Here is a 21,868-nt window from a genome sequence, read left to right as displayed (position 1 = left end):
GCGCAGGAAGTTTGCAGCACTGCCGCCGCCACCGCCACCATCACCACATGCTCAATTAATGTCACATTGCGATCCGTGACATGGCCATTCTTCTCTGGCGCTAACGCTTTTATGTGCGCATAAAGCTGTTTGCGCGGCAGCCGCCCCTTTGAAAGGCCGGTGGTTTTAATTTTGGCTGCGAAGAGCCATACAGTATATCTATCTGGGGCTTTGACAGTAGCTGCCCAGGGGTTGGCTGGGTCTGCTTCCTGTCTGTCCCCCTCATGGAAAGGGACAAGGACATAAAAACACAGACTTCTTCAGTTCCGCACTCTTGAAAAACAAACATTAGACAGCTATACATTGCTAATTTCAGCACAGTAAAAGAAGGAAAAAAGCTGTGTCGTAGAAAGAGAGAGAGAGAGAGAGAGAGAGAGAGAGAGAGAGAAAAAGAGAGAGTGTTGAAGGTTCTTTACTCCAGCCCACTAACACCATTTAGAGTAATTTGACCATCTGAAAGGGGCCAGAAAAAGTCTCCTCTGGAGCCCTGGCCAATCGATAGCCCCTCATTTGCAGTAAGTGGAGAGTAAATGAAGCTTGTTTGTTTGGAGGGGCGGCTGCTGTTTCCCTGCTGTCTGGGTGGTGGAATAGAGCACGCTGATGGGGACACAAGCGCTCCCAGATACAGCATGGAAACGTGATGGAACATCATACAGCTAATTAAGGGCTGTTGGACTGAGCAGCACATAGTGTGCTGTGTGTGTGTGTGTGTGTGTGTGTGTATGTGTGTGTGTGTGTGTGTGTGTGTGTGTGTGTGTGTGTGTGTATTGTTATGGTTATAGTTATGTCGCTGGGTACATTTATGAACATGTAAGTGCAAATGGAAGTTATGCAACCTTGGCATCGAGCTGGATTGCAGCATTCTGTTCCCGAGCACTTCAGTTCATGTGAAAGAGTGTGAAAGAATATTTGGAAATATTCAGTAAATCAGGCAGGGCCACCGTGACAGGTACACACACACACACACACACACACACAAACACACACACACACACACACACACACACACACACACACACACATATCTGCCTTATATAGCGACTTTCATGCTTTCAGCTTTGTTAACAGTTTCTGTGTATTTATTTAGGGATGTGTCTTCAGTTGATGTTTTTTTTTCTATGCACTTGCACTTGGTAAAGTAAGGTGAATGGTTGCCCAAAGCTGGTCGAAAAGCATTACATTTACATTTACATGTAGTCATTTAGCAGACGCTTTTGTCTAAAGCGACGTGCAGTGGAGAGAACAGTCAAGCTAAGACCAATAAAAACCTGGTGTAACAATAAATTCTACTTTACATAAGGAAAAGAAAAACGACATAGAAAAGAAAAAGAAGTGCAGAATTTGAACTGCTGTAAGTGCAAGTTAAGCACTAGTTAGAAAGGGAGGTGCTCTCTGAAGAGTTGAGTCTTCAAACGTTTCTTGAGGGTAGATAGGGACGCCCCTGCTCTGGTAGTACTAGGCAGTTTGTTCCAGCAACGTGGAACTACAAATGAAAAGCAAGCCTTATGTTATCCGCACATGGTCAAACCGCTAATTCCATTGTCAGCAGTTTGGTGAAATGGCAGTGGCAGTTGCACCAGAATCAAGTCCAATAGCCATTAGCATTGTGCTAATCTTTGACCCCTGTAAGCATTTGAGCTCACAGATTGTTTGGCCACAGATAGCTTTTTACTTTGGAATGAGTGTTGTTGAGTCGATATGGATTAATTTTGGACACGTCCAAACATGTTCTTTTGTGCGTGTCGTTGTGTGTGTGTGTGTGTGTGTGTGTGTGTGTGTGTGTGTGTGTGTGTGTGTGTGTGTGTTTGTGTTTGTGTGTTTGTGTGTGTGTGGATAACAGGCAGTGGCACGTCCCATTGTGACCCTCATCAGATGAATGTGCTGCTGCTCCCCTCTGTTCTCCCCACCATCACACAGCTGCCAGCCACATGGGCATCCACCACAGGCCACCACACACATCCTTCCCAGCAGCCTCTGGGGGAGGCCAGGCATTGTGCAAGGTCTGTTCTGCGGCCTCTGCCTCACACCATCTCCCAGTCCTCACTTTTCCTACCGCTTATGGGCTTTTGACCACCCCCCACCCTGCTGCAGACTCACCCAACATCACCCCCTCCACAAACCTCAGTATCCACGGTGCCCATGCATTGCTCTGGGTTGTGTCACCGAATCCTACCCTGGTTTTTCTGACCTCGAGCTACCCTTCCATTTTGGTCTGAACTTCAGAGTCCCGGAAACTTTCTCCATTTGTGATTTAGTGCTGGTTCGAAGAGTAACATGGTTTTGCCGACTGCTGACTTACAGTAAACCATCCTCTCTTCTATTTTCTTACGTCTCCCCCTTTTGCTTTGTCTTCCTGTACGCCTCTGCCACTGCGGTTAAGTGGTGTGTCCCTCCCATAGTGCCACTTGGCAGAGGCATTCACCGATTCTCCCCCTCCTGCCCGCCTGACCTGCCCAGGCCGCGTGGCATGGCACGCAGGAGCAGCTAGGTCGAGCCAAGTCAGCTTTTATTGTCATTTCTGCACATGCGCCTTATCATGCCTGCAGGATAACTACATTCCGTTTCTTTCGGACCACAGTGCAGCATATACACAGAACACACAATAATTTTCAATATATGTACGGATCAACGGGTGAGGTAGAGGTGAAGATGAGGATGAGGCCGGGGAGATGACTTGGCTTTGCTACCTGCCTAAGGTGCCGTGGGGCACCAGTCAGGCTGCTGCCTGCCTCTGGTGTCACTAATAGCAATGCGCCGGGTCAGCAGAGCCGCACCTTTTATGCCAAACAATCCCACAATTAAAATTTGGTTTAATTAAATACCTGTGAAATAATGGATCCCAGACATGCACACGATTATGGGTCATTATGGAGGGCCCTTTGATGAAGTCACCCAGGTAATTCTGCTAGCTCTGAAGGAGCTGTGCTATTTTGGCAGCTCTGGAAAAGGGAAGGGAAACCCTAGCTCCCATTTGGTCCTAGCTGGAATAATGATGGTGCTTATATAGTGCTGATGCCCGTGTTTATCGCAGCACTAAATTGAGGTAATGACTGCTGTTCACTTTGAGTGTGTATATGTGTGTGTGTGTGTGTGTGTGTGTGTGTGTGTGTGTGTGTGTGTGTGTGTTTGTGTAAAGGGGGGATTGAACTACAAAACGCAGAGGCAGCAGAAATGGAAAGACGCTGCTGCACACATTCTCTCATACCAAATTTATTTTCCCATGTTAGCCACCCACGTTTAAAACAGACAACCTGTTTCGTTTTGTTTTCTGTTTTCTTGCCCTTCCTGGCTTTTCAGGCTTGAGCTGATACCTGACGTTGTTTGACCTGAGGCAATGCACCTGTGCAGGCTGTGTGTGTACCGAGGGTTAAAACTATGCAAACATAACAGCCAAAGAAACATGACTCTGAGAGGTTTACACAGCCCTCTTGCGAAATGTTTTGAGGTTGAATGTTTTCAGAGAGTCTCCAGTTTGTTTAGCGTTGTCAGTTTGCATCTGTGACACTGGTGTCAGCTCTGGGATGGCTTTTCTGACATCTCCAATGAATGGCAGACAGTGACAGGGCACATTTGTAATCTCTCTCTCATCACAGAGATAGGTCAGACAGAACCAAAAAAAACCCACTGGATATCCCCTTTTTCCTCTCAGCGTTTCCCCCGTCTTCAACCCCCCCCCCCCCCTGATGCCCTCTTGTGGCCCTGATTTCCATTTATTTTTCCACTGACAAACAACATTTTGTATGTGTTGTGTTAAGGAGGAGACAGTCACCACTCAAACTCTGCCCATCCCCAGCCCTGTCCATCCCCCCAGGCAGTCCCGCCACTCTAAGCATAGGATTCAGCAACAGTCCAAGGATTACTAGCTAGCAATTTCCATGTCTCTAACACTGTGCCCATTGCCAGAAACTATCACAGCTAGTCTATCATTTTCCCCTTAGATTTGATTTGCACATTCTGGTGTTCTTTTCATTTGCTTCTGCCCTCTCTCTCCTCCCCATTAATTACCACTCAGCATCACTGCTGTCTACACTCCTAAATATGACCACCCCCCCCCCCACCCCCCCTCTTTCTCTCTCTCTCTCTCTCTCTCTCTCTCTCTCTTTTCTTCTCTATATCTCCGTGGCTGTCCTAGCCCTGTGTCCTCGCTCTTCTTCATTGTTTTCCCTGAGCGAAACAGCTACAGTGATGGCAGGCAACCACACAGAGCTGTGACAGTTTATTTGCCACTCTCCGCTTTTAGACCTCGCCGCGGTGAATGCACTCGCATTGTGTTCACTAGCGAAGTTGTCAGTCTGCAGAAGAAGTGTGGTGGCTCTTGGGATTGGATTTGGTTCTTTACTTGTAATATCAATTCCCATGGGTCAGCTATGCTTCGCTGTGCTGGTCTGGGCTTAGTGAGTTTTTTTTCCCCCACTGAATCTTTGAATCATTCAGAGGTCTCTCTATGCTCTCTGCAACCCAAGCACTGCTTGTTCTCAAGGGATATTGGTCCCTGCTCTCATGGAGACCCGTGATTTGTTTGTTTGTTTTGATGCATGAAAACTATGCAGCCAGACTGTTGTCCCTTTGGGAGTTCCTGGCATATCTGATTTGGAAATGTCTGGAAAAAAACAAAACCAGAAAACTTTGAAGCCAAACTCTGCCCACTCTTAACCAACAGGGCATGTCCTTCATAAGATTGGCGCCAGTGCTAACAGCTTTAGGAAGACGGTGCTTTGCCTCTCTAGGTTTCAGCAATGCTTTTCTGTCATTCCAGTCCGAATGGAATATGTGTTTTGAACCAAAGACTGGTAATTTCAGGGTTTTTTGGTAAGAGAGTGTTGTTGATGGCGCTGTACTTTCTAGAGGAGCATGTGATTATGGGATTGAAGCTCAGTAAACTACTTTTCAGTGGCTATAAGAGGGAGGTGGATGTATTCTAGACCTGTTTCTCATGGAGATAGGTTAAGGTTATTCAAAACACATGGCCTGGACTACGTAGGAAAGAACGTGTTAATGGAAGGGCAGGAGTACAAAGAGAGACTCCCAAATGAGAAACATATCTCGCTTACATGTATCAGCACTTGCAAAGACATCGGATATCCGACTTGTAAAACCACTTGCCAATTTTTTTCCCCTTGTTAAGTTGGGTCACCCCATTTGGCTGTTCTCTCTCACACTCTGTCTCTCTCTATGTTTCTCTCTCTTTCATTCTGTCTCTCTGTATTTCTCTCTCCCTCACTCTATGTTTCTCTCTCTATCCCCCACCTCAGTCTGTCTCTGTCCCCTTCCTCTATCTACTGTCTGTCTCCTCAACTATCTTTTGACTCTCTTACTCTTTCTTTCCCCCCCCCCCCCCCCTTGCTCTCGCTCTGGTCTCTGTGAATTGGAGAGGTCTGTGTATTCTCTGCAGTCTAATCCTCTGCTGCTGTGGGAACCAGGTCCGGGTGACTGAGGCCCATAAACAGCTCATCTGCAGCCCCGGCCAAGTGCCTCCTGACTGGGCTCTGGGAATCAGGGGACCAGGGCTGCTGGACCAGATCTACCAGGCCTATCACTTCCTGCAAGGTCTATCTGAGCTGTTGGGCTTTAGCCAAACATGACCAAAGAAGTGAAATACACATGCGTATCTGTGAATATGTGTGTGTGTGTGTGTGTGTGTGTGTGTGTGTGTGTGTGTAAGTTTGTGAGTGGGTGTGTAGGCATGTATGAGCTTGTAAAAGTGCAGGGTTGTCAACCAGAGTTGGATTCATTAGAGTATTAGAGTAAATTGTTGTGTGTAATGAAGTGAGTGCACGGTGTGTGGATGTGTGCACTTTAAGATACATGTCTGCAGCTTTCACTGTGCATACAAGTGTATCCAAATGTTTGCGTGTACAAGGAAGAGATATTGAAAATGTCAAGGATGAAAGGGAAGTTTGAAAGTTTCAGTTCTACCCAGGCATGTGACATCTGTGTTCGGCTTGTGTGCTGTTACCTCATCTTGTTATGGATCATTCCCCATAACATTCGCCGCCACTGAAAGCTCCTGTGAGAAAAAACGGACCTTTCTGAAATGGCACCATTTTCCCCTCCGTCTCCACTCTTAAGTATTTCAACATGTTCACCAAATGACTATAAAGTCAGAGGCTAAGGCTGCACTCTCTCTTTTTCTCACCCCATCTGTCTGTCTGTCTCTCTCCCTCTCTCGCTCTCTCTCTATCTCTCGCTCTCCTATCCCTCGCTCTCTGTCTCTATCCCCCCATCCCTTTCTAGTTCTGGATCACAGCATTCCCATTTCTCCTCTCACTCCTGTCCCTCCTCGCCCCGCGACAGTAAAACTAACCCCACAGGGTCCATGAGTCCACCTCATAACTCTTTACTCAGTATCAGCCACTGACCCTCTCCCACAGACCCTTAGCCATCAGGCACACCCACTGGGCCTCCAGTCTAGCCTCCGGTCTGGCCCCCTCACTCCTCGCTCCGACAGAGTGACACACCAAGTGTGTGCCAGTGCTCCCATGATCTGGTGATGGCATGGTCTTTTATTCATGCATGCTTACAATGAATCTCCAGCTCTTCTTGTTTTCTCCCTCTCTCTCTCTTTCTCTTTTTATGTCTCTCTCTCCCCCTCTCTTCCTCTAGTACCCCTCGTCCCTGCAGCCCAACGAACTAAGCCCAAATAGCACATGAATCCATGTGGTAACCCTTTAATGAGCGTTGGCCACTGGGCATCTAAACTCCTGCCGTGCCCTCCTCCGCTTTCAGACAGACGGGCGGGCGCACTAAGTGGGCGAGTGAGTGGCGGTTGTTATGTATAGGTCACGTGTTCATCATGTGTGATTTGCCGTCAAACAAAATCTCAAACTCAGTAGTTCATTTCAATAGTTTCTTATTTCACAACCATCACAAAAAGTACGTGAACAAATTGTCTTCCATCAAGTAACAACATACAGACCAACAAATGTGCCATTGTCCATTGTCCAGTATAAGATTATGTCCATCAAAAGAAACAGGCAGCTCATTAATCCGTGTAGTAAACTGGCATCCGTGAATCCGACCGTCGTGGAATATTGCTCTTACGGTCGGTGTGATTTAACAAAACTTCCGACGGTCCGTCTGTGCTGAAGGAAAAACCGTTGGCAAACAAATGCCGCAGGCTCAGTGTGTTTCAAAAGCCTGTGGCCCACAATGCTGAACGTCTCCGTCTTAAACTCTCTTGCACAGGTGGCTAAAACGCCTACCGTCTCCATCCTCCATGGCCACGTCTCCAAGGCCTCCTCTCTCGCATGATACTTCCGGACAGGTTTAAATCCCCTTCTGAGATCGACCTATGACCTCGGTTGACCTGGCATGACGCCTCTTCACGCGTCAAACTAAAAGTTTTTGTTATAGTGTTTCAACTCAGACCCGCGATTACATGACAACACAACAAATATAATCATGTGACAATAAATATACACAGTAGAAATAATAGATAAGTGTGCTTGTACATCACACCTTCCCCCTTAAAAGGGAAAATATTTGATCTAATAGATCAAAATTTTCAAACAAGTCTAGCCATCATTTGTCATCAATCATATTACATATTTCCATTAGATTAAAGTACAGTATACAACCAGTGGTTCTTGGCATTCATGGCAAAAAACATAACATTTCTGAAGAGCCCGAATCAGGGCCAAGAAAATAAGCAAAAGGATGCTCAACAGCATCACTGTCATGGCAGGGATATCAGGCGGACGCCCTTTCCTCAACCAAACCCCATCTTTTGGGTACCAACCCCCTGGCACTTTGACAATCTTGTCATCAGAAAAAGCTTCTTCGCTCAACTCTGCAATTTCAGGATCACAGCTTTGCTCTTTGAACAGCTCTATTCTCGATAAAGACATGACAGACACATGTGAATATTCTTCACCTGACTCTAACGGCGAACTGCCCAAGTCCTGCTCAAAGACTGGTATAAGAAAAGTGTCGGATAATTCATCAAAATATAAACTCTCACTGGACTTGCCGCCAGAAAGATCATGGTTGATTTTCAACAAAGTGCTAGATTGCACTGAGCCCTCCTCTGCTTTGGCCTTTTTAGCCCTAGCTCGAGTCACTAAACCTGTCTCCAAATTAGACTCCTCCTCAGTGATTTTCTGAGAAGTCACAACAACAATTCTCCCCTCAATACCCTGCACAGGAGTAAAGTCTCCAATTTCAGTGACTTCACTTTCACAGGAGGTCAATGCCTCTTTCAACAAGAGCGACCTGGAAGTCCCAGTATCGCTTATAATTCGAATGGGTCGAGGAGTAGAATTTTCATTTAGGGAAACCATTTCCTCATACACGACGGGAAGGAACTCTTCCCTCAGAAGATCGGACGACTCAGCCTGTTTGGCCTCATAAGAACACGAGGATTCACTTGAACCAATCCCCATTGGCATTTCTTTTACAGCCTTCGCCAGAGCAATAGGTTCGGCCTCTGGAACTAACTCATAAACTGTCAAAATGGCTTGTTTAACCATCTCAACTTGCGTTTTCAGTTTCTTTCTTTCCAGCTCAAATTTTGCCATTTCCAACATTTCCTCTCGCTCTCTCTCTTTTTCTTCATTATCAAGTTCTAATCTTAATTTCTGCAATATCAATTTTCTCTCTTCTCGCTCAGCAGCCAGTTCTCTTTTTAATTTCTCCAATTCGAATTTGTTTCGCTCAGCAGCCCATTCTCTTTCTGTTCTTAATTTCTCCAATTCGAATTTTTCTCGCTCATCAGCCACCAGCCTTTTCAACTCATAAGCAGTTGGTAACACAACAAACTTTCGCACAGCCTCTGCCATGACTAATCACAAAAAGTCTCACTTAGGCTAAATCACAAACACGTGTTTTTCAAACAGATTCATAGTATTACACACAATGCAAACAAACTCATTACTAATGGTACAGATCCAGGCCGAGCCCCCATGTTATGTATAGGTCACGTGTTCATCATGTGTGATTTGCCGTCAAACAAAATCTCAAACTCAGTAGTTCATTTCAATAGTTTCTTATTTCACAACCATCACAAAAAGTACGTGAACAAATTGTCTTCCATCAAGTAACAACATACAGACCAACAAATGTGCCATTGTCCATTGTCCAGTATAAGATTATGTCCATCAAAAGAAACAGGCAGCTCATTAATCCGTGTAGTAAACTGGCATCCGTGAATCCGACCGTCGTGGAATATTGCTCTTACGGTCGGTGTGATTTAACAAAACTTCCGACGGTCCGTCTGTGCTGAAGGAAAAACCGTTGGCAAACAAATGCCGCAGGCTCAGTGTGTTTCAAAAGCCTGTGGCCCACAATGCTGAACGTCTCCGTCTTAAACTCTCTTGCACAGGTGGCTAAAACGCCTACCGTCTCCATCCTCCATGGCCACGTCTCCAAGGCCTCCTCTCTCGCATGATACTTCCGGACAGGTTTAAATCCCCTTCTGAGATCGACCTATGACCTCGGTTGACCTGGCATGACGCCTCTTCACGCGTCAAACTAAAAGTTTTTGTTATAGTGTTTCAACTCAGACCCGCGATTACATGACAACACAACAAATATAATCATGTGACAATAAATATACACAGTAGAAATAATAGATAAGTGTGCTTGTACATCACACGGTGCTCTCATGCTCTGCTGGTGCCCCCTCCCGCCTGGCGCTGGCTCCCTGTTGGCACTGCCCTTTTAATGGAATCAATAGCAGCAGTTGAGTGGAGCTGTCAGCACTGTGCTGCCGCTCGCTGCCAAGGGGACCCAGGGATCAAAGGCAGGCCAGAGATATTGTCATCCCGACTATAAAACAGAAAAAATGCATTAAAACTGCAAACGTTTTGATGGCCAAAGAGACCAAATGAGAGAAAGAAAGAGAGTGGCAGGGAGGGAGAAAAATAACATGATATGGGGATTGTTCTCATTGGCTCCTGGAGGCTGGTGGCTGAAATAAAAAAAAGTTGGATGCTGTCAGAAATATTGACCATAGCTATAAGGCTGCCTGTATAAGGCTCACAGTTCATTTCACTGCTTCACATAATTGTGTTTATTTTCTGCACCAATATGCCAAAGCAAATTCTTGGTAGGCGTAAACTTACTTCTGACGTTAGGAACTGAATGAGACAGTCCGTCTGTTGCCTTTTTTACCACTGCTGACTCCAAGTACTTTCACAACTCTTTTTGAAGTTTCACTTAACTGTGCTTTGATTACTGATGAATTTAAGTCTCTCTAAAGTGCTGATTCCCTGTCACAAGTTTTTTTAGCTTGATTCCTCATTTCATGCAGAAGTTGGCGTCCTTATTTATATTGGAAGTTTTGAGGTCAGGCTCTGAAGGTCAGCGTTAGTTTCACTGGTCTTGGTCATCCTGGAGTTCAAAGATGGAGTTTTTTTTTGGAGTGGAATATTCCATCTGGAAGTGGAGTGGAAGATTTCATCTTGTCCTCCATCTTCAGTGGTGAGAGGTTGGTAGAGAAAGAGGGAAACAGGGGGGATGTCTCTCCTGCTCTGGGTCACTTTCTTAGAGAACCTTCATTACTGTGTGTGTGTGTGTGTGTGTGTGTGTGTGTGTGTGTGTGTGTGTGTGTGTGTGTGTGTGTGTGTGTGTGTGTGTGTGTGTGTGTGTGTGTGTGTGTGTGTGTGTGTGTGTGTGTGTGTGTGTGTGTGTGTGTGTGTGTGTGTGTGTGTGTATGAGGGAGAGAGAGAGAAAGCCCAAACTCAGTTTCCCTATCAATAAAATGCACCCCCTATAGACATGTGTATGCCAATCTTGTTAACTCTGTTTGACTGCTGTGCACCATAGACATGAAGTATGTTTACTTCACTGACAGCCATGCGTTGGTAGAGGGCACTGAAGCTAGGCCACAGACCCTCTGTGCTAACCACACATGTGGTGAGCCTGTTTATGTCCTCAACATGGCCAGCCACCCCTCCAGCCCTGAACCTGGACCTGAGACCTGTAAGCCTCTCCCGCACCTCTCCCCCTCATTACGGGCCGAGCTCCAGAGAGAATAATGCATGGAGCTCCTTTACAAAGCCTGCCGAGCTTGGACACAGCAGGGATTAGCCTGCCGTTAATAATTAAAGGTCAGCGAAAAGCGGTTGTTGGAGAGAAGTAGCGAGGAGAGTGGGGGTGAGGTGGGGGCAAGGAGAAGTTCTGGATAGATGACTGCCTGGTGTTTCACACTACCTCAGTCTTACAGTGCTTGGAGAAACTTGCTCCCGATATCAAAGCTTTTAGGAGGAAATGGCAGAGTTTGGATTAGACTGCTGGAATTGCCCAATTTATAGAGCATACAGTAGTTTCCAGAATGGTAAAGGCACTCTTCACAAGCTGTACTTTACAAGAGTCCTCCACACAAATGGTGCCAGATACACATAATACCAATGGGTTTTACACTTCTAACATCCTGGCATTACATTATTATATTCATCACTTATCTAACCTCGCAGAACTAAGCAGGGGGTGGCTTTATTTTCAGTTCTACTCATGAAATGATTTGAACTACTTCATGCAAAAAAAAAAAAAACCTCATAGCCAAGTAAGGGTAGTTGTTATTCATGCATGTAAATGGAACAAAATATGTAACCTGAGTCTTAAGTCTTTGAGTTTGGCGAAATGCATAATAGATTATAGAGCTCCCCAACCACATGCTAACCAGCAAAAAGAAGCATAATTATTTCTACCTCCACCACCTCTCTGGTGCTGCCTTCCCCACATACCCTTATCCTCCAAAACGCAAACTCCAGACATTTTCCAGGGGATGACGCACAGCTTCTGTTGCCGGTGCTCCAGTGATCCATACTTTTGACTGCAGGGTTCATATTGAGACTCGGGGAGTGGGACTGGAGCCCATATGCCTCAGTACTGACCTCAGTGCAGTGGGGTCTGGGCCCAAAGCCCATGAGTAGGCCCAAGCATTACCAACAAAAGGCTCATAAATAACACAGTGGGATGTGTGTGTGTGCGTGTGTGTGTGTGTGTGTGTGTGTGTGTGTGTGTGTGTGTGTGTGTGTGTGGGTGGCTGGGTTGAGATTTTAGGTGTGGTTGTGTGTGTGTGTGTGTGTGGGTGGGTGGCTGGGTTGACCCCAGCAAAGAATTAGCATGCACACTCAACTGCTGCTTGGGGCTACATGTTTTAAGGTTTATCAAGAAAATCTAGAAGATACATGCATCTCTACGGAGAAGGACAGAGAGGGGAGCAGCCAAAAGACTGAGCCAGAGAGAGAGAGGGAGAGAGGGACGGATGGTGGGTGGGTGCGTGGGTAGGTGGGTGTAATTAGGAGATAGAAGGAGCCTTGTATGAGAGCCTTAGAGCAATCAGCTACAGGGGGGATCCTAACCACTAATCTGGCAGGTGAGACACACACACACACACACACACACACACACACACACACACACACACACACACACAAACAGTCTCACACACACACACACACACACCGTCTCACAGACACACACACTCAGAGACACACACAGAGCACCGGCTCAGGCTGCCATTCTGCTTTCGGCCTTCCAGACGCTGTAATTGATTCCCTGGTGAGCACTGAGCCCTCGTTAGCGCTTTAGCATGAGCGCCCTGTCTCCTGTGCAAACCAGCCGGGGCCGCTGCAGGCCCAATATTCCCTGGACTTCTCTCTCCCTCTCTTTCTCTCATTCGTTTCTCTCTCTAAATGAACGAAGGAAATGACAAATTATTTGTACACTCTTTAGCTGATCAGCCAACCAGTGATCATTTCATCAAAGTCAGTCAATTGATTCATCAGTCAATTTTCTTTCTCCTTTGCCTGATCTGTCTTGCATCTGTCCAAGGAAGTGTGCTACCTCAACCCCAGTAACCCCCCTCCCCAGGCTAGCTTTCCTTCTCCTGCCATCCCCACCCACCCTCACCGCCCCTCTGTCCCAGTGCCGCTCATCCTGGTTCTCATACAAGCCTCGGCTCCTATGTCTCTGTCGGTTGCGTGTGTATGATGGATCTGTTGCTAGCCCGCTAATGCTAGCTTAAACTATCTTGACAAATGACGAAGTGAGGGGGAGAGGAGGAAGGAAGATGGAGGACAGGGGTCAGGAATGGAGTAAGATAATTAACCGAAATGGAGTGGGAGACAGAAAGGAGAGTGGACTGCTGGTCAGGTGTTCCATCTTTAAAGTAAATGAACACACTCTTTCTCCCCTCTGTCCTTGTAATTATCTGAATGAAACCCCACAAAGTAATTGACTGTAAAAGTTACCCTCCATTGCCTCACTGTAGTAGACGGGCAGGGGTTTTTGCCTTAAAACATGCCCATAATGTGTTCATCAATTCCAAGCTGTTTCGTCATTAAACTAACAACCTTTTAACTCTGCATGCAAGTGAGTAGGGTCAATGCGCTTCTTTTTAGCCAACAAAGCAACTTTGGTTTCAGAGTAAGCGAGCACTTCGACTTTTTAATTAATCATTTATGTCAGGCAGGTAGGTAGTCCAAACTATTGATTATTTTATCTGTCAGGGCAGCCATCAGATTTCCAGGTGCAATTAAACTCTTCATTTGTTGGTGAGACAGAGCACCAACACATTAACAATGATTAAGCCACTGATTGAAACATCCTTGCATAAAGGAATTATTAAATGTTTAATAGGGGGCCTGCTTCAGCCAAATGGAGGATATTTTTCTGTCTAAATATCATGGTGATTAAAGGCCAGTGGCATGTATTTTTAATTAGCCGGGTTGTTTTTTGTGAAGTTTGCTTTCCTACAAATTCACGTTTCTGATAAAAAGAAAAAAAACAGCCACAAGGCCCTATCAATGTTTGCTTTCTCTTGAACAGATGGAACTGGGTAATGACATTTGGATAGAAAACACACTCTCTCTCTCTCTCTCACAAACACACACACACACACTCACTGAGGCATATTTTCCATTGGTGTTTTTTGCGGTGTAATTTGGCCAAATGTCTGCAGTTAGGCTGCCCACGGTTGTGCCAGAGCTGTTAGTGTGAATTCACCAAAGCCCTATTAAAATTCAAGGAGCCATTTCACCTGCAGCCAGCTCTGTGCAGTAAAGCCTCCCAGCCTAAAGAGGGGGAGCCCTCTCCTACTCCACACCCCATCTCCTGTGGGGTTCATCCTGCATACCGGCCTGGCTTTATAAAGCATGGAACTCTTTCACAGTGCTGTTCACTCTCTGTGGTATAAAGCACTGCAGATGGTATCAGGAGAGAGTATCAGTCAGCCTGGGTAGGGAAGGCAGATTGACTTCAGAGGAACCCGTGTTAGAACAGGCCATTCTAAGAACAGCACTGGTGTTTCCCCTCTCAGTTCCGAGCGTTCTCCAGAGAAAAGGCTGAATGTTTGAATGAATGACTTTGATGCTCTGATATCTGAGAGTCATGCACTCCCACAAAAGCTCTAGCAATGTCTGAGTTATTCTTGACCCTCAGTGACCCTTCTGTTTCTCTCTCCCTCTACCTCCTCCTCTCTCTCTATCTCTCTCTCTCTCTTTCACTCTCTATTCTGCGCTCTCTCTCCCTCTCGCTTCCTCAGTTACACGAAGAAGGTGGTGGGGAACGGAGTGCACGCTCAGAGGCAGAACCCGGAGCTGAAGGTGCGGGGAGCTGACCCTGCCCTGATGGAGGTCAAAGACAGACTGGAGCAGTTCAGCCAGGTAACGCCCCTGTCTCCAGACAGTTCTGTGGGCCTTGAGCCCTCTCCCCCTCTCCCCCTCACAGACTCAACACACAATCTACCTTATACTTTTCTACTCAATCCACTACCGCTATGTGTCATTGTGAAAAGTTAAAGTCATATTGTGTACCCGTCCGTGTTTTCTAGAATGTTCCACAAAGTGGTCGGCATACCAAACTCCACTCATATGCAATATGATAAGACTTTGAGAAAAGAAAAAAGAGTCTGAGAAACTGTTAGATGTTTCCATATCAAAGAGAGGCTCTAACCAGATGTAATCGAATATTAGCTGCCTCTGCATGAGGCTTGACCAACAAAGTATTCTGTTATTAATAGAGAGAGAGAGGGAGAGAGAGAGAGAATACAAAGCAGAAGGAGATCAAAGTTGAGAGCATGTTTACTGCTGGAGAGGCTGAGTCAGTGGCTGGGCTTTGGTCATATGCTCCCCTTGTGAGAGGATGAGAGGCGTCATGTTTTCAGCAGGGCCAGAAGAGGAAGAGGTGGCCCGCACACACATCCAAGAAACACACACACACATAAGCAAACCCATTCACACACACACACACACACACACACACACATACACACACACACACATACACATATATTTATGCACACGGAAATAGATACACACACACATACACACACACTGAGACTCACACATAGACACAGTCAAGCTGCACAGAGCAGATGAAACAATATGGCATTTGTGCTAAGCCCACACATGCATCCGTTTGTCATAGCTTCAACAGGCACCACATGGAAACATAGGCCTTCATTGCATTCTATTAGAAGCATTGCGTCTTATGCATTGGATGATGTACAGACAGACAGGCATGGTAGCTAAGTGAACAGGGTGATCAATACCCTGACAAAAAGTGGTGTGGAATTAAGCGTAATGGTTACGTTTCATCCTGGAAGGGTTTATTTTGTGATAGTAACCCATCTGAATGTGGACTATCCTGTCAGAGTTGGGGGTTAACTACCAAAGACATCAATAACTACTTTGAAAAATCTAATTTCTTTTAATTCTGATTATATTGCTGATGTAAGCTGTTAATGCATCTGCATGGCTATCACTTTAGACACTTGTTGTCTTGTGGCAACTTGTGGCAACAGTCAATCATGCTCTCTGCCAGTCAATTTCTCAGGAATAATTGACTGCTGAAAGTTTATATTAACCAATCAAAGTGTTCAGTAGTGACTGTAGTGACTGTAGTGACAGTAGTGACTAAGATTAAGTATGAAAGGAATGAACCAACAGTAAACTATCCCAAATACACCCTTAAGCTGTCCTCCTTCCTCTGCTGTCTGTCAAGCTGGTGTCATTGTGCAGACTTTATAGCTCCCTTGTGGTTTATTTAACAGGGGTCTGTGCTTTCTCAAGCCTCGCTGACCATATTAGTCATATTCTAGATGTAACCATTTAGCTACGTCTCCGCTAGAAACCTTCACATAGTTTCCTGTGTGCAGATGCCTGTTTGACAAATGCACAGTACACATTCTAGATAGTACTGTAGTCAATGATATAAACACACTTTACGCACAAATACACAACACAATACATTCTTCAATGAAAGCTTTTCTCTTTTCAAACAGCAACCTTGAGCAGTTTTGTTCAGGCTTCACTTCCACCAGTGTTAACCTTCAGAGTTTGTTGCCATTGCCGTTGCTGAAATTCAAGTACTCTCACCGGGAAGAAGGGCCCATCAAAGATCAGAGGGAGAGAGAAATAGAGTGAGAAAGAGAGAGAGAGAGAGAGAAAGAAAGAGAGAGCAAATGTGACACAGCGCAAAGCCAGAGGTTTTGGCGGAGTGAATGCTTTAAGAGAAAGGGATGACACAAGCCTTCTTCAAACTGACATTTTTGTCATGCAAATAGTGAAGCGAGGCCTGAATGGGCAGCGGTGAGAGAGGGATTTTGCCAGACTCCCCCAGGGCCTCTTGTGGGGACTAGCAGAGGCATACTGGGGTCTGCCCGCCCCCGTCCTCCCTTTGTTTATCTGAAACACTAGCCCTGGACCGCACATTCGCCATGTCTCTCTCTTTCTCTATTTTCTTCTGTCGTCTCCTCTTCCCTTTCTCTTCTGCCCATCCATCAAATTCTTGTGGCATTGACGGATGGCCACTGTCATGTTTTGAGTGACAGCAGGCAGCTTTTCCTCGCTGCATGGCATGCTGGGAAGATGGAGGGCGGTTGCCATGGAGATGCAGATGTCACCGGCAATCTTGTTGACATTTAAAAATTGAATCCTACCTTTATTTTTCAAAGTGCCAAAGCCTTTCTGCATCTTTTTATGCTGGCCCCCGATAAGAGGGTAGTTGCCGGTTGATCATTATGTCATTGGGCTTTCCTGCCTTCCAGGTTACACAAACACACATTAATTTGACACAAACACACACAAACGTTTGCACAATCAAATTTGAGAAATGCTAGAGGAATTACAAATAAAGCCTCTGGCTTGTCATCCTGCCAGCACTGTGCCTGATGGCAGAAGAGGATTGGAGTGACTCAAGCTGTGAAGTGACACTGTTTTTAACCCCGGATCTCCAAGGTGACATTTTCATATTAGGAATGAAAACATTGGCATTATGACAGCCCCCCCCCTCCCCCTGTAGGTCCTGCTTATGTTAAACTGGGGATCTATCACAGTGACATTTTCCTGTAAGTGCTGAGAAAGTTGGACCAGGCAGTGACCCAAAGGCTCAGCACAGTTACTGTTTCTCACACACAGACACACACACACACACACACACACACACACACACACACACACACACACACACACACACACACACACACACACATCATTGCTCTTCCTCTTGGACTCAAGACCGCCCAGAGACTCCAGAAGGAACCACAGCTGAGTAAAGTACCTAAGCTCGGCGTTCCGATCCTTCAGCCTACGTGAAATAAATAGGCCATGTTACGGGCTCTCCACAACGGATCATCTTCCACTGTCCTCCCATTAAAGCGTAATAAATACATCTAATGTGAGCTGTAAATATTCCAGACTGGAATTTGGATTGTGCGCCACCGGCCCAGCTGTTTTTGGGTGGGGACCCTCAATGGCCTGTGTGTTTGGTTCATTCGTTGATTCATTTCTTACTTTTCTTGTGTGTGTGTGTGTGCAAGTGTGTGTGCAAGTGTGTGTTTGTATGTATGTATATGTGTGTATGTGTGTGTGAGGGAGAGAGAGAGTGTGTTTGTGCACGTGTGTGACGGCGTCATTGTGGACGGTCTGGTCCTCATCAGCACGCATGCTGAAAGCCGCGCGCCCAGCGGATGAAAGAGGGGGAAAGTCAATGTCATCTGACGGCCCTCATTCTGGAATGGCAAGAAAGCCCTTCAGGCAGTGTGATTGATGGTGTGACTACTGTACTGTATCCTCTGGTTTTCCCCCTCCGCCAGGCTCCCTAAGCATGTCCGACTGGTGGATTCTACACCTCCTCAATTAAGCTGCAAGATGGTCGGTCAGTTTAGTCATAATTCAGTCAATAGCATTTTGTGTCGATAAAGCAACATCAGGCCATGGCTGTGCTGTTTAATGTTTGTTGTAATGTCCACCATGATCAACTGCTGGAACAGTGACCCCCTCATTTATGTCGGCAGATGGAGGTTCAATTTAGTCATAAGTCAGCGGATATGATTTTGTGCCGAATAAAACAACATCGGGCCTTGGCTGTGCTTTATGGTTTAATGTTGCAATCAAAGTATATTCTGCTTGATGGTTCTGCTGCGATCACATGGACTCATACTGGCGGGGTCATTTTAGGTTGAGTTGAGTTCTTAACAGGATTAGTGCTAGGGCTGTAATGGCTTGTAAAAAATGCTCTTGCAGAGACATAGAGAGACAGACGTGTAGGGAGGCTGCTTTGGCTTGTCTGCTCGTTGGCGTGACCCCCCTCACCTTTGGCTGGCACTCAGCACATCTCTGATAGGTACCAGTAATGTCACAGCGTGCCTTTAATCCACTTAAACCTCCCACGGGCTCCACTGGGTGATTTAATTTTCCAGAGATTCATGACTTTGCGCATTACAGATAGGGGCCTGGTTTCCTGAGGAGGAATGAGAGTTGAGAGGTGGCACAGAAGAGAGAATGTGAGAAAGAGAGAGGGATAGAAAGAAAACGGATCTTCACCACACATCCTGTTACTCTGCAGTGGCCATAAAGGGCGTAGATAGAGGTCAAAGATTGACGTGATTAAGTGAAAAACAAAATCGAGGTACGAGATAGTGGTTGGAGGTAGTGTACCCTGTTTTCTCAGTCATTTGGTGCGTGACAGTATGGTGTGCGAGAGAGAGAGAGAGAGTGAAATATAGGAAGAGAGAGTGAGTAAAACAGAGGAAGAGAGAGATTGCGGAGGAGGAGGCAGTTCTCGCCGGGACATTTGGCTGCGGTTTGGTCCCAGAGAAGAACCCAGAACCCGGGAAGCGGAGGGGAAGGGCCAGATTCTTTCCATTTGATGAGATCTGTTGGGCTCCAGCCTGGGCTTAGCATTTAAAGAGAGGAGAGAGAGAGAGAGAGAGAGAGAGAGAGAGAGAGGAGATAGAGAGTAGAGAGAGAGAGAGAGGAGAGAGAGAGATAGGCATGAATGGTGGAATGATTGGCTGCTTCGTACCCTCTCTCCCCCTCCATTATATCCCATCCCCAACTCCTTAACTGGCCGCTGCTCACACTTCTCACAGCCACAGACATTTTATGTCTCCCCATTCATATAATCTTTATTGATAGGGTTTATTTTCAGCATAGTCATTTTATATTGAAAGTGTATATATTATCCTATTCTTTATTTAGCATTTTCAGACTGTTTGCCTGAATGAGCTGATGTCTGGTTGCACCGTATGGTCATATCGTCTCTGCCGCGTGTTGTACTGCATAAGGCTGAGAGGACAGTAAAGCGCTACTTGACTTGACCACTTCATTTGAGCCTCGCACAATAGAGCTTGATTACAGGAGGACACATATCCAGCACTTCCTCTCTAGCAATACCATTTATGTTTCTGTGTTTAAGATGCAATCAACAAATCTAATACACTTTTTGTCAAATTCACGGTCCTCTAGTTGTTCGTTCTATGTTTGCTCTCAGAAAAACTGAGGTGAAGCAAGCACAGTGCCTCGGACCGAGCCATAAAGAACCCCAGCCAATCAACACGGTGCTTCAGGAGCACGGAAGGGAGGGATGTAATTTGACTGACCGTTGAGCTCAAATATAGACAACCTTTCGCAAAACCGAATTGCAGACATCTTTCAATGTGTGGTTATCACAGCGGACCCTTGCTCTGCAGGACACATGCTTCCTGCACAGGCTCACTATTGCACACACACTCAAATATAACACACTCACACTGATGCACACACACTCAAATACAGACCAGCACACATTGATGCACACACACTCAAATACACACACTCACACTGATGCACACACACTCAAATACAGACACACACTCACACACACACACACACACACACACACACACTAATGAACTCACACTTAAATACACAGACACACACAGACAGTAATCAACACACACAGACACAAACACACACACACACACACGCACACACAGACAGACAGATACACACTAATGAACGCACACTTAAATACACACACACAGACACTAATGAACACACACACACATACACACACAGACACACACACACAAAGAGACTGAGATGAAAGTGAGGTGCCCACGTATTGCGGTCAGATTAGAGGCCAGTATTGATGGCTGCCGTCAGGCGGCTGAATGGGACTCCCCCAAAGGACTGCTGATAAGTGGTGCAGAGCCTTTGGCCATGCTGTGGTGTTCAGTGTCAAAGTCCTGCATGGACACCACCTCCCCTGGGTCAAGCCCCAAGGCCCAGCGTTTGAAGTGCAGAGGGAAACCTACAGTCTGGTGAAGTATATGATGAATAGTAATTGTCATCTATCTGTAGTCAACACAAGAGCTTCAGCACATGGAGATACAGTGAAAAACTTAATTTTTTTCACCTTGAAGCAAAAGACCCCTGTGTTTTTATGAAATGCTCCGTGTTTGTAAGGAGCACATCGAAGCAGCACAGAATCCCATTTACAATTATTTACTGTGGATACTGAGGGTCAGACTTAGTTATTTCTGCATTCTGTCATATACAGACACACAGCGCACTTGCACACAGATGACCGTGATAGACACACACACAGACACACAGACACACACACACACACACACACACACACACACACACACGCGCGCGCACACACACACACACACACCAGTGTCCAACGCTCCTTCTTTCTGAGCTGTCAGCTATTCCGTGCCTCGCTCGTAATCATTCTCCTGCAGAAATTAAATTGTTGTCGTTTTGGCAGGGGCCAAGGCAGAATTCTTACTGAGCGCTGCACTACAGACACTACAGACACTACAGACACTACAGACACTACAGACACTACACATAGAGCTCACTCGCTCGCTGTGTCCCCCTGCTGCACATGGTCACTGATATAAACAGGGCCCCAGTGACTAACCTGGGCATTATACAATATTAATCCAGAGAGCCAGCATGACATTTAATCACTATCTAAGAGGCTGACTGTGCCCTTATGCATCTTCGGAAAATCTGATTCTATTTGTGCTGCTGCCGACTCAGAAAGCACCAGCTTTGCCTCTCTCTCTCTCTCTCTCTCTCTCTCTCTCTCTCTCTCTCTCTCTCTCCTTCTCTCTCTCTTTCTCCATCCCCCCTCCCACTTCTCTAGCTTTCCCAGACACTGAGGTCAACATTCAGGGCAGTCACACTCCAACCTGAGCACAATGAGGAGGAGAGTGGGAGTCTGGAAAGAGCAAGAGAGAGAGCGATACCAACTACCTGTATAATCAGAAAGGCTTTGGCAATAAAAAGTGAGTTTTTGTGATGCCAATAAGGCTCAATTGAATTGAATTGAGCGAGGGAGAGACACAGAAAGAGAACGAAGCGAAGAGGGTGGGATAGATATTGCTGGAGGTAGAGAGAGAGAGAGAGAGAGAGAGAGAGAGAGAGAGAGAGAGAAGGAGAGAGATGGAGAGAGATGGGAGTGAAAGAGTGAAAGCACTAAAATGGAGGACATTAAGAGACTTTCTCTGGAATGGGTGCTGTCATTTTTTCCTCTCTGTCCTCTGTTCCTTTGTTGTGCTCCTGGCTGGCTGGCTGGCTGGCTGGCTGGCACTCCCATGTGTCCC

At 46.1% G+C, this 21,868-nt stretch overlaps 1 protein-coding gene across 2 annotated transcripts in view; it reads left to right on the top strand.

The window, feature by feature from the left end:
- Nucleotides 1–21,868, top strand: part of gpc5c (glypican 5c) — a 145,361-nt gene that overhangs the window by 81,253 nt on the left and 42,240 nt on the right. For both annotated transcript variants that reach the window (XM_080836533.1, XM_080836532.1), the window contains one exon: nucleotides 14,528–14,648. In XM_080836533.1, the coding sequence (XP_080692659.1) occupies nucleotides 14,528–14,648 (121 nt within the window). The remainder of the gene's footprint in view (nucleotides 1–14,527; nucleotides 14,649–21,868) is intronic.

The sequence above is a fragment of the Sprattus sprattus genome (genome assembly GCF_963457725.1).
Source record: "Sprattus sprattus genome assembly, chromosome: 4".
Classification (NCBI taxonomy): Eukaryota; Metazoa; Chordata; class Actinopteri; order Clupeiformes; family Clupeidae; genus Sprattus; species Sprattus sprattus.
Note: the sequence above shows the minus strand (reverse complement) of the source record. Positions and strands in the feature narration are given on the sequence as shown.